The 13,941-nt window shown below is 39.4% G+C and overlaps 1 protein-coding gene across 3 annotated transcripts in view; it reads left to right on the top strand.

The window, feature by feature from the left end:
• Nucleotides 1-11,812, top strand: part of LOC122924554 (voltage-gated hydrogen channel 1-like) — a 65,460-nt gene extending 53,648 nt beyond the window's left edge. For all 3 annotated transcript variants that reach the window (XM_044275773.1, XM_044275775.1, XM_044275774.1), the window contains 3 exons: nt 1,012-1,243; nt 5,647-5,759; nt 11,478-11,812. In XM_044275773.1, coding sequence (XP_044131708.1) covers nt 1,012-1,243; nt 5,647-5,759; nt 11,478-11,558 — 426 coding nt within the window. In that variant the 3' untranslated portion in view covers nt 11,559-11,812. The remainder of the gene's footprint in view (nt 1-1,011; nt 1,244-5,646; nt 5,760-11,477) is intronic.
• Nucleotides 11,813-13,941: the final 2,129 nt, after the last annotated feature.

Raw genomic sequence — 13,941 nt, 5'->3', positions numbered from 1 at the left:
GGGTATAAAAGAAGAAAATCTAATGACATGGCCTCCTTGTTCACCTGATCTGAACCCCATTAAAAACCTGTGGTCCATCATCAAATGTGAGATTTACAAGGAGGGAAAACAGTACACCTCTCTGAACAGTGTCTGGGAGGCTGTGGTTGCTGCTGCACGCAATGTTGATGGTGAAGAGATCAAAACACTGACAGAATCCATGGATGGCAGGCTTTTGAGTGTCCTTGCAAAGAAAGGTGGCTATATTGGTCACTGATTTGTTTTTGTTTTGTTTTTAAAAGTCAGAAATGTATATTTGTGAATGTTGAGATGTTATATTGGTTTCACTGGTAAAAATAAATAATTGAAATGGGTATATATTTGTTTTTTGTTAAGTTGCCTAATAATTATGCACAGTAATAGTCACCTGCACACACAGATATCCCCCTAAAATAGCTAAAACTAAAAACTACTTCCAAAAATATTCAGCTTTGATATTAATGAGTTTTTGGGTTCATTGAGAACATGGTTGTTGTTCAATAAAAAAATGAATCCTCAAAAATACAACTTTCCTAATAATTCTGCACTCCCTGTATTCTCCTTTTTTAAATATATTTTTTTAAATATTTATATCTGTTATCTAATGGCACAAAAAGGTGAAGGTGTCCCGTGAAAAAATATCAAATACTTGGCTCAGAAATAAATATAAGTTATTTGCAGTAATCTGCCCATTGTTAAAACTGAAAAATTGGCCTGGTAAGGAAGGGGGGTAAACAGAAGTGGTTATTATACTCTAAAATATATTTTAAAAATGGCTACATACAATTTGCTTCTATTGGCAAAAGTGCGTGTGTGTGTGTATACATAATGTAGAACAGAAATCAGAATGTCTCGTAATGCAATCTTAGGATTTGGGCCTGCAGCTGCAAGATATATACGGTGTATGTTTACAATGTTCTATTTCAGCATAGAATACACACATAAAGTGCTTCTGCATAAACAAATGTGTTTCTTGTTTTGCTTGATCCCCAGATATTCCATTATTTGAGCCTTTCTGTATTGTCCTTCTTTTTGCTGGAAATTGTTGGTAAACTATATGCCTTTCGACTAGAGTTTTTCCACCACAAGTTTGAAGTGTTTGATGCAGTTATTGTTATAATATCATTTATCATCGACGTGGTCTATATAACACGGGAAGATATCTTCAACGCAGTCGGGCTGTTAATCTTACTCAGACTTTGGAGAGTGGCCAGAATTGTCAATGGTAACTATTTCTTTTTTGCAATATATATTTGACGTGTATTTGCCATCTTAAGGGTACGGCTAATCGCGTATCATGTAATGTTTGTCAGTAAAAATCCAGATATGTCCGATTTTAAGTCGCATGCAGCTTTACCTCAGTTTGACTTTAAAGGAAGTCGCGCTCTACATGTAACTTGGCTGTATTTTCAGAGTTCTAAAATAGTTGCGTGACAGCAAGTTGCTGACAAATTGCTAATATTTTTGTGTTGTGTGACTTTTTGGCGACTTGCTGTCAGTGTAATCATAACCTTAAGCAGTTGTCCAAGATAAAAAATAAAATTAAAAAAAATCTCAAATGCCCCAGCTGGCGTATGACTTCATCACTGCTCCATTGGCTTTGCAAGTCCTGGATCTTTGTGTCAACATTTAATTTAATGCAGGGCATGTGATTGCGGCAGCAGTGATGTGTTACCCATGCAACACTGCACTGGAGACACCACACCACTGCATACAGTGATTGACTGCAGCGGTCGTGTGCCTCAGCATCAAACTTGACCTGCAGAGTGGGAGTCGGAACCCAGCGGTGGTGATCAGGTGAGTACGACGTTTAAGAGAACAATGACATTTCCATATATGAATAGCTCCTTTCACACCTAGGGATAGGAGACCTCATATTAGTTTTCTTACTGTAAGGCTTGTATTAGACCAGCAGATGTCTTGCAGATAGCGATTATAAATCAAAAGTTTACAACCAAAAATTTGCTTATTAAATAGAGCGATGTTCGTTCATACTTTCACTTCACTACAAAGTCATCACTGTATATTAAGTGGCAGATAAGAACCATTTGGCCCATCTAGTCTGCCCAATATACTAAATACTATGGATAGCCCCTGGCCCTATCTTATATGAAGGATGGCCTTATGCCTATCCCATGCATGCTTAAACTCCTTCACTGTATTTGCAGCTACCACTTCTGCAGGAAGGCTATTCCATGCATCCACTACTCTATCAGTAATGTAATACTTCCTGATTATTACTTTTAAACCTTTGCCCCTCTAATTTAAAATTATGTCCTCTTGTAGCAGTTTTAGCAATGTGGGCTTCAGGTAGAATGGCAGGTGGGACAATGCAGGAGGTTGTCATAAAGGCTTGGTTATGTGTAGGTAGCACCATAGGTGGTCCATATCGAAGGAGGAAAAAATCAATTTTAAGTGTTTTTGTGTGCTCTATACAGAACAGTTTGCCTTGTAGTTTTTAAGGTTGCAATTAAGATGTCTGTTATGGACCATCTTGACTTCGCTTTGGAACTTTTAGTGCATGTTGCTGACATGGAAGTCTATGGTTATCCAACCAAAGGTCGAAGACTAACGTGGTCAAAGCAATGGCTTCAAAAGTGTGACTCTTGTCACATGCCATAACTGACTGAGATACTAGACAACACTCCGGATGACTTGCACAACTACTTGCAGATGTCTGATGCATCCTTGCTGGAGCTGGTGACCCCTTACATAAAATAAAAAAAAATGTCAGAATCTTCACTACCATTCACTATCCATGCAGTCACATGTTCCTGGTCCCAGATTAGCCAATGGAATACAGTATGTTAATTTCAAAGTCCCACATGTTGTCACTCCCACATAATGTTACCATGCCTCTGTGTCATCTGTAAGCGAGTAGGTGACTCCATATTATACAAACTGAACTGTGACTCAGGAACAGTAATGTGAGCTCCTGCCCTACAATGTGCACGGTGGACCCATTCATAAACTGTAGAGCCCATACTCCGTACACTGCTAAGAAGTCAGCGGTGTACAGAAAAGTGGATTTTGAGTGCACAGGGAAAGGTCTATTAAAAATAAAGAATTATTCAAGTATATTACAAAGTGTTATTAGGGCATATAGGACGTTTTACCAAAAAGTTTATTAAAAGTTTAGTTACTTTAAAGAGGACCTTTCACTAACTATATCAGTGGGCAGAGCGGCGCCCAGGGGTCCCCCTGCACTTACTAGTATGTCTGGGCGCCACTCCGTTTGCCCGGTATAGGCTCCAGTGTCTGCATCTCCTTCTTTTGTACTGGGCGGAGTTTATGTATTAGTGTTGTCCCTTGCTGCAGCGCTGGCCAATTGCAGCGCACAGCTCATAGCCTGGGACTCCCAGGCTATGAGCGGTGCGCTACGATTGGCCAGCGCACAAAGTGGGACAAAAAATAAAGTGAAAAAAAAGTTTAAAAAATAAAGTTTTCCCCCCCAAAAAATTAAGTTTCAAGTAAAAATAAACAAATTTAATTTTCCCCAAATAAAGTACATATTGGCTATCGCCGCGTCCGTATCGACCGGCTCTATAAACATATCACATGACCTAACCCCTCAGATGAACACCATAAAAAATACAAACTGTGCTAAATAAACCATTTTTTTGTCGCCTTACATCACAAAAAGTACAACAGCAAGCTATCTAAAAGGCGTTTGGCACTATTTTGGTGGGCAATCTAACCGTCGCCTTATCCCGCAAAAAATGAGCCCCTACTTGAGACAATCGCCCAAAAAATAAAAAATAAACTAAACTATGGCTCAGACTATGGAGATACTAAAACATCTTTTTTTGTTTTAAAAAAGCTGTTATTGTGTAAAACTTGCATAAATAAAATAAAAAAGTATACATATTTGGTATCGCCACATTCGTATCGACCGGCTCTATAAAAATATCACATGACCTAACACCTCAGATGAACACCGTAAAAAATAAAAACTGTGCTAAATAAACAATTTTTTGGGTCACCTTGCATCACAAAAAGTGTAATAGCAAGCAATCAAAAAGTCACACGCCCCCCAAAATAGTGCCAATAAAACTGTCATCTCATCCCGAAAAAACATTATAACCAACCCAAGGTAATCGCCCAAAAACATAAAAAAAAGATGGCTCTCAGACTATGGAAACACTAAAACATGTTTTGTTTGGGTTTTTTTGCTTCAAAAAAGAAATCATTGAGTAAAACTTGCATAAATAAAAAAAGTATACATATTGGGTATCGCCGCATCAGTGACAACCTGGTCTATATAATAAAAACTGTGCCAAAACGGCTATTTCTTATCTTCCCTCACAAAAAGTGTAATATAGAGCAACCAAAAATGATATGTACCCTAAACTAGTACCAACAATACTGCCACCCTATCCTGTAGTTTCTAAAATGGGGCCAATTTTTTGGAGTTTCTACTCTAGGGGTGCATCAGGGGGGCTTCAAATGGGACATGGTGTCAAAAAAACCAGTCCAGCAAAATCTGCCTTCCAAAAACCGTATGGCATTCCTTTCCTTCTGCGCCCTGCCGTGTGACCGTACAGCAGTTTACGACCACATATGGGGTGTTTCTGTAAACTACAGAATCGGGGCCATAAATATAAAGTTTTGTTTGGCTGTTAACCCTTGCTTTGTTACTGGGAAAAATGGATTAAAATGGAAAATTTGCCCAAAAAGTGAAATTTTGACATTGTATCTCTATTTTTCCATTAATTCTTGTGGAACACCTAAAGGGTTAACAAAGTTTCTAAAATCAGTTTTGAATACCTTGAGGGGTGTAGTTTATAGAATGGGGTCATTTTTGGGTGGTTTCTATTAATTAAGCCTCGCAAAGTGACTTCAGACCTGAACTGGTCCCTAAAAATTGGGTTTTTGCAAATTTCTGAAATTTCAAGATTTGCTTCTAAGCCTTGTAACATCCCCAAAAAATAAAATATCATTCCCAAAATGATCCAAACATGAAGTAGATATATGGGGAATGTAAAGTAATACCTATTTTTGTAGCTATTACTATGTATTATAGAAGTAGAGAAATTGAAACTTGGAAATTTGCAAATTTTTGGAATTTTTATATTTTTATTTTTTAATTAATAAAAATGAATTTTTTTTTACTTCATTTTTTACCAGTGTCAAGAAGTACAATATGTGACGAAATGTGAAAAATTGCTAAGTACGTAAGGTGAAATAGGGCCGAGTCCTTAAGGGGTTAATATATGCTCACTTTGAGGATTCAAGTGGTCTAGTTCTCTGGCTGAAAAGCTTTTGTTTTGATTTACGGGATTTATTCCTCTAAAATAAGGATGATTCTTTACTACCCGATGGATATTTTGTTTTGCTCAACAGTAAAGGATAATAGCTTTAACCAAATAGCCCATTGCCTTTTTCACTTTACTACTAGACTACATCCGGTCAGTTGGCATAAACTATATGTATGATAGGTGAGCACCAGCAGAAAGCAGCCGCTAGTGATCTTCCAGTGGTAGCTGTAGCACAATGCCTCCGTATTAAGATTCAAGATAACAAAGTGTTACATGTTTCTTAATTTTCTCACATTTTGATGGAGTGGAACTGTGCATCTACACTTCATCCAGGAACTACTCATTTTATATGGATTACTTTGTTTTACAGGTGTCATTTTGTCTGTGAAGAGCAGAGCAGAAGAAAAGATCCACAAGTTAAAGGAGAAACAGGAGACCCTATTAGCCAGAGTCTCGCAGCTAGAGCAGCAGTGCACCCAGCAGGTACTGTTCACACTGTCATTCAATGGAAGGTGTTGGAGCAACTGTTAAGAATATTTGTAAATTGTATAAATGGCAAATCCTTAAAGCGGTTGTGTCGTACAGAAAATCCCTGTCCATTTCCCTCCTCTATGATCTGAAACCGAGAATTGTCCACTCTGTTAATGGTTGGCCATTTCATTTAATGGCTGGCTTTTTCTTTCTGTCCAGGACTCGCAGAATACTGAGCAGCAAGGTTCTGAGGCTAGGGAATATTGTGTATGGGCCCCATCCTAATTAGTGGGACCCATGCACAATACTTGGTAGGTTTTGGATGTTTGTCTCAACAAACCAACATCCCAGCATAAACTTAGAGCTCTCCATGCGCAAGTCATATGAAGCAAGAGACTAAGCACATGAAACCGAAATACCAAGATTCTCATGATGGGTCATCGGTATCTGATCAGTGGGGATCCGACACCCCACCAGTCAGCGATTTGAGAAGGCACCAGTGTTCCTGTGAGCAGCACGGCCTTCTCGCAGCTTACCAAGCACAGCACTGTACATTGTATAGTGGCTGTGCTTGGTATCGCAGCTCAGCCCCATTCACTTGAATAGAGCAGTGTTGCTCCTAGGCCAAGTGACACGTAAAAGTTTCATCACTCTGCCTAGGAAAAACTATGAGAAGGCCACGACGCTCCCAAGAGCGCAAGTGCCTTCTCAAACAGCTGATCGGTGGGGGTCCTGGGTGTCAGACCCTCACTGATCAAATACTGATGACCTAGCCAGAGGACATGTCATTGGTAATAATCTCAGAAAATCCCTTTAAAAGCCACATTCACACGTTGTGTATTGCGTGCAGATATGCATGTTGCAAATCTGCAGTATAATATATTACAAGCTAAGTAGATGAGATTCTTGTTTTCAGATTCACCATTTGCAATGTACACTGAACAAAAATCTAAACGCAACACTTTTGATTTTGCTCCCATTTTGCATGAGTTGAACTCAAAGATCTGAAACATTTTCTACATACACAAGACCCATTACTCTCAAATATTGTTCACAAATCTGAAATGTACACAGTTTTGCTTTACTGGGAAAGGGGGGGGGGGTAGAAAACCAATCAGTATCTGGTGTGGCCACAATTTGCCTAACGCAGTGCATAGAGTTGATCAGGTTGTTGATTGTGGACTGTGTAATGTTGGTCCACTCCTTCAATAGCTGTGCGAAGTTGCAGAATATTGGCAGGAACTGGAACACTGTTGTATACGCAGATCCAGAGCATCCCAAACGTTCTCAATGGGTGACATGTCCAGTGAGTATGCTGGCCATGCAAGAACTGGGAGGTTTTTGGCTTCCAGGAATTGTGTACAGATCCTTCCAATATGGGGCCGCACATTATCATACTGCAACATGAGGTGATGGTTGTGGATGAATGGCACAACAATGGGCCTCAGGATCTTGTCAGGGTATCTGTGCATTCAAAATGCCATCAATAAAATGCAACTATGTTAGTTATCCATAACATACGCCTGCCCATACCATAACCCCAACGCCACCATGGGCCACTCGATCCACAAAGTTGACGTCAGCAAACCACTTGCTCACACACACAACGCCACATACGCTGTCTGCCATCTACCCTGAACAGTGTAAAACCGGAACTCATCCGTGAACAGAACACCTCTCCAATGTGCCAAAGGCTGTCCAGGCATGCTGGGAGTTTTAGTTTTGCAACAGCTGGAGGCACACTGGTTGGGAAACACTGATCTACACAACACCTTAACCCAAACCTGAACTTCAGTGAAGAAGTTCAGGTCTGGGTACCACATTCAGTTTTTTATCACGTGCGTGCAGAACACATTTGCCGCAATGCACCCGGGACTCATCCGGAGCCAAAACGTGACTCCCCATGTGAAAGAGGCCTTAGGGCACCTTCACAAATGAATTTAATCTGCATTTTGTTTTTTCTTACTACTAAAAAAAACTTCATAGTAGCCATTAGCTTTTATTTCCCCCCACACTGAAAAAGGCCATTGCTTCAATATGCATTTTTTTTTAAATGGTGGCTTTTTTAGTCTCTGGCAAACTGAAAAAAACATTAGTAGCAAAAAATGTTTGTTTACTCTGAATTTTATATTTCCCACAGCATTTCAGTTAACAGCTGGAGCTGGCATTTTTTTCAGAAAGAAATGCACCAAAAACCACATATACAAAAAAAGCTATAAAAATGCAAAAGTGCTGAAAACGTCACTAAAAACTTGCATGTGAATCCACTGTTAGGGCTCATGCACGCAACCGTATGTATTTTGCAGTCCGCAAAAAATACGGATGTCGTCCGTGTGCATTCCGTATGTTACGGAACAGCTGGCCCCTAATAGAACAGTACTATACTTGTCCGTAGAGCGGACAATAATAGGACAATTTTTATTTTAATTTTTTTTGCGGAACAAAAATACGGACACACTAAAATGGAACGCACACAGAGTGCATTTCTTCTGTTTTTGTTTTTTGTGAACCCATTGAAATGACTGGTTCCGCATACAGTCCACAAAAAAACGGAACAGACACTAAAAGAAAAGAAGTTTGTGTGTGTGTGAGCCCTTAGGCTGCATTCACATGGTTATATGTGGTCATATGAAGGCCACATTTCCTGGACCGACTGACTCATGTGAGGCAAACTCACTGCTTTAGTGATCTATGATCTTGTTAGTTCCAGCCTATCTGCGGGTCTAATGTCCCGCACTAAAATGATGCTTTGAATACAGGACATAAGACCTGTGGTTAGGCTATAAACGAAAGCATCATAGATCACTATGATGTAGCGAGTGCAGCTCATATGAGCCATGGTCTGTCCTGGAAATTTGACCGTCACATAGACCTCGTATGGCCCTGTGGATGCAGCCTTAGGGTGCCTCACATGATGAGAATTATTTGCAATGAATTGCCATTACAGTCTGTGGAATATTCAATATATTCCTGTCACAGCCCTGACTCCAATGAAATGTATTGCTGTGGTAGCCTTGAGCCTTCCTAACAAACGGCTTCCCCGATCTTGGAGCATGGAAGCCTTTTCCACCCCAGAAGCACAGTGCTTCTGTGGAAAACCACTTCAGGTGCCATGGTAACAACTGACCATAGCTTCTGAAGGGTTGAATGTCTGATCAGTGTTATTGGCAATCGCAGACATTAGCCTCGGGTGTCAGCGGAAACCTGGCAATTCCAGAACGGATGCCATTTTTAAAGTGCAGACATCTGCTATACATGTATGGTGCAAGTCCTTAATGGGTTAAATAGGTGAGTATTGGATACTATGTTATCTAAATGAATTTCCTGCATGCTCAAAATAATATTTACTGGAGAACCTCTTATGGTGAACGTTTTTACAAACCATTAGTACACAGGGAAGACTTCACGCAAAGTTCCTGTTGGTATAACATCACTAAGTAATAGTCTGTCCGTAGAAGCAATAAAAACTAGCACAACTTTAATGGGTCATCAGAAAAGGACCTATTGATTAAAGGGAACCTGTCACCTCCAAAACACATTTTAAACCAACATCATTACATTACAGTAGCCCCCAGTGTGTTCCTAATCATGTTTTTGATTCCTCCATTGGTTGTTGTATATTTACGCTGTTTTTAATCTGTGTTTTCGCTATCCTCAGTCAGCTTGAAGTCAAGGGGGCAGCGGCCTCCTTGCTTTAAGTCAAGCTAAGCCTGCCCCTTCACTTAATTTCCAAGTTTCAATTTCTCTAATTATATAATACATAGTAATACCTCCAAAAATAGTTATTACTTTACATTCCCCATATGTCTACTTCATGTTTGGATCATTTTGGGAATTATATTTTATTTTTTGAGGATGTTACAAGGCTTAGAAGTTTAGAAGCAAATTTTGAAATTTTTCTGAAATTTTCAAAAACCCAATTTTTAGGGACCAGTTCAGGTCTGAAGTCACTTTGTGAGGCTTACATAATAGAAACCACCCAAAATTGATTCTAGAAACTACACCCCTCAAGGTATTCAAAACTGATTTTACAAACATCGTTAACCCTTTAGGTGTTCCACAAGTGTTAACGGCAAATGGAGATAACATTTCTGAATTTAGATTTTATTTTTATTAATTTTTTTTTGGGCAAATTTTTCCATTTTTTTCAGTTACAAAGCAAGGGTTAACGGCCAAACAAAACTCAATATTTATGGCCCCGATTCTGTAGTTTACAGAAACACCCCATATGTGGTCGTAAACTGCTTTACAGGCACACGGCAGGGCGCAGAAGGAAAGGAATGCCATACGGTTTTTGGAAGGCAAATTTTGCTGGACTGTTTGTTTTGTTTTTTATTTACAACATTCATCTGACAGGTTAGATCATGTGCTATTTTTTATAGAGCAGGTTATTACGGACGCAACGATACCTTTTTTTTTTTCTTTGTACGTTTTTACACGTTTTATTTCATTTTTGAACCAAAAAATCATGTTTTAGAGTCTCCATATTCAGAGAGCCAATGTTTTTTTCATTTTTTGGGCGATTATCTTGGGTAGGGTATGATTTTTTGCAGGATGAGATGCCGTTTTGATTGGCGCTATTTTGGGGTGCGTATGACTCTTGATCGCTTGCTATTACACTTTTTGTGATGTAAGGTGACAAAAAATTGCTTTTTTACCCTTTTTTTGGGGGGGGTTAGGTCATGTGATATTTTTATAGAGCAGGTTATCATGGATGCAGCGATACCTAATTTGTGTAGTTTGTTTTATTTTATTTTTTATCAGTGATGTGTGTGTTTTTACCCAGACCCACTTGGGTCTTGAAGAGCCAGTGGGTCTGATGTCTGTATGATACAGTGTACTGTATATAATGATGTACTGTATTTTCACTTTACAAAGTCTGATCAGACTTCTTCCTTCTGTGTCAGCCTGTGAAGGCGCCCGGTTGCCATAGTAACCATCACTCGCTGCCACAACAGAGCAGCGAGTGATGGGGAGGGAGCAGCTGAAAAGGCGAGGGAGCTCCCTCCCTGTTAACTCCTTCCATACAGCGATCCCTACGGACCGTGGCGTGGAAGGGGTTAAATGGCTGACATCACAGCACAGATGTCAGCCGTTTCAAGCAGAGTGTCTGTTTGCTAACAGCTCTGCCATCCTGGAAATGAGAGAGCAGGTGGGATGATCGCCCTGTGTCCTTAAGAGGTAAAAAAATTGGTTTGGTTTCCATGTCACTTTGTTAACAAAAAATCCTGCTGTTTTTGCACTGGCTTCTAAGCATACAAATAGAACCCACTTCTTGGTTCACTTGAGTAGTCAATCATCACAGGAAACGCCAAATCCACCATTCATAATAGGTGATTGTCAAAGCTTATCCACTACTTCCTTTTACAATGACCTCTGCACAGGTCACAGAATATGCCCAGAAAACTCTCTCATAGAATTCAGTGAGGTCCCCTCCTGACCATTGTGTTTATGGCCCATGGTCGCTGTTCTGAAGCATCTCTCTAAATGCTGTTAAAAGCTAGGGCAATATGGCAGCCCCCATAAGTGTCCAGGAAATGGTGAAACATATTTTTATATATTCTATCTGGTTTTAACTAGCAGAAAAAAATGATTGTGATGTTGCTCAAATGAAAGTACAGTAGTGACCTGATTTGTTACGGGGGCCGTGTAATGGAATGGGAATCTTATTTTCTGTCATTTGATCCCATCTAAGAGTTCATTCTAAATAGATATTCTTATATTTTCCAGGAACAAGAGATTTCAAGACTCCAGACTTTATTACAGCAAAACAACATATTCCCCGAGCCTTACAACCCAGCCACTGCTTGAAATTAATACGTGGATTGTTACTTTCCTTGAAAATATCTATTTCAAAAGATTTTTATAGAGGTTGTGTTTGTGTAACATGAGTGCAGTGCAAAGAAACTTAAAAGATGTTGTATAATTTGTTAATGTCTAATCTCTCACAGTATAAAACATGTACATTGTTTTGAATGTGTACAAAAATCACATTTATTAAAGTATGAAAATATATATAAAATCTTTTTAATATTGGACCAAAATAAAGCATAATGGACCAGCCACCAGGTATAGAGGTTTTTCTTGATTCTCTCGGCTACTTATGGTCTTGTACTTCCAGGCCAGATATGATGCTGATACTGCTACTCGCTACAGCAAGCCTATTTAATGAAATTAGGTTAGCCACATGCCTACTGCCGCACGACTTTAAACTTCACGGTGGTAGGCTCCTATCTGGAACCCGACATATAAAATCGACTGGTTACATTGCAATCTTCGATCACTGTGACCACGCTGTCATTAGACAGCTGCGGTCACAGGGAGAAGTGCCATGACTAGCTGGAGCGGTCTGGCTGTGAAAGTAACTATCACAGTATAAAATGTAAAATCAGGCAGGGATTGTTTTTTCTTATGTAAGCGCGTCACCTGCTGGCTGTAAACTTAACTGTCAGCCTGCATGCGGTGAATTAACCTCTTCCTGCCTTGATTGTGGCAGGAAGGGGTTAATTCACTTAAAAATAAATAAGTTATAAATAAAATTCATAAAAAGAGCAATACAGAATTTTAGTTGTAGCAATAGTTACTAGTATTAGCAATAGCATAGCAGACTACATTCACTCCCATACAAACACCCTCCCACTTTTTTATTCATGAAAAATAAATATTTATTTATTAGTTTTAGTAATGGTATAGTGGAATTTGTGTGTAAAATATACAAACATACACAATTTTTTTTAATTTAAAAAATCTAGGTATTGATTTAGATTTTTTGCGCAAAATATACAAACGTGCATTTTTTTTTTATTAAAAAACAAACAAAACCTTTTTAAAGTGTCGAAATTTCCACAATATGAATACCTTAGGGGGACAAACTTAAAAAAAAAAAAGAAGTCACTTTGAAGGGGCTTGAAACGTTTTGGTGCTGTACAAAATGCGCTCCAGACTAAGTTTTGCGGCTGGCCCAGCCAGTAGATAAATTACATAAATAGTGTCCATTTTCAGGGTACAAGCGTACAGTAATTGTTTTAGAAATGTTTTTGTCTTGAAACCTTTTGTAATAGTTAGAAAGATTTTAAAAAAAATTTAAATCATTTTAAATCCATCATCTAATGGCACAAAAGAAAAGTCTGAGGTGTCCCGTGAAAAATATCAAATAAATCTACATCTCAGAAATTAGTTATTTGCAGTTAGAAATGCCCATTGGTACAACTGCAATACTGGCCTGGTAAGAAAGAGGGATAAACACTCTGGTAATTAAGTTTAGATTGATGGAAGTGTTGCCTATAGCAAACACTTAGGCCCCTTTCACACGGGCGAGTTTTCCGTGCGGGTGTGATCCGTGCGGCGAACGTATGGCACCCGCACTAAATCCTGACCCATTCATTTCTATGGGGCTGTGCACATGAGCGATGTTTTTAACGCATCACTTGTGCGTTCAGTTGAAATCGCAGTATGCTCTATATTGTCCGATTTTGACGTGACGCAGGCCCCATAGAAGTGAATGGGGTGTGTGAAAATCGGATGGCATCCGCAAGCAAGTACGGATGCCGTGCGATTTGCACGCACGGTTGCTAGGAGACGCTCGGGATGGAGACCCGATCATTATTATTTTCCCTTATAACATGGTTATATAAGGGAAAATAATAGCATTCTGAATACAGAATGCATAGTAAACCAGCGCTAGAGGGGTTAAAAAAAATAAAAAATAATTTAACTCACCTTAGTCCATGTGATGACCGGAGTGACGTCATCGAAGGTCCTTAACCGATATTTAATGGAGCAGCTCACCCCAGGTCCTGTTCAACTTCAGCGCAGAGGATAGAAGGAGATGCCAGCTTCGCGAGCAAGTGGACTAAGGTGAGTTAAATTATTTTTTATTTTTTTTAACCCCTCTAGCGCTGGTTTACTATGCATTCTGTATTCAGAATGCTATTATTTTCCCTTATAACCATGTTATAAGGGAAAATAATACAATCTTCAGAACATCAATCACAAGCCCGAACTTCTATGAAGAAGTTCGGGTTTGGGTACCAAACATGCGCGATTTTTCTCACGCGAGTGCAACGCATGACAATGTTTTGCACTTGCGCAGAAAAAATCGCGCATTTTCCCGCAACGCACCCGGCTCTTATCCGGGCAAAAAAAACTGACGCCCGTGTGAAAGAGGCCTTAGGCCTCTTTCACACGAGCGTGA

Source organism: Bufo gargarizans, chromosome 1 (assembly GCF_014858855.1).
Source record: "Bufo gargarizans isolate SCDJY-AF-19 chromosome 1, ASM1485885v1, whole genome shotgun sequence".
Classification (NCBI taxonomy): Eukaryota; Metazoa; Chordata; class Amphibia; order Anura; family Bufonidae; genus Bufo; species Bufo gargarizans.
The sequence above is the reverse complement of the archived record's forward strand: the minus strand, read 5'-3'. Positions and strand labels throughout refer to the sequence as shown.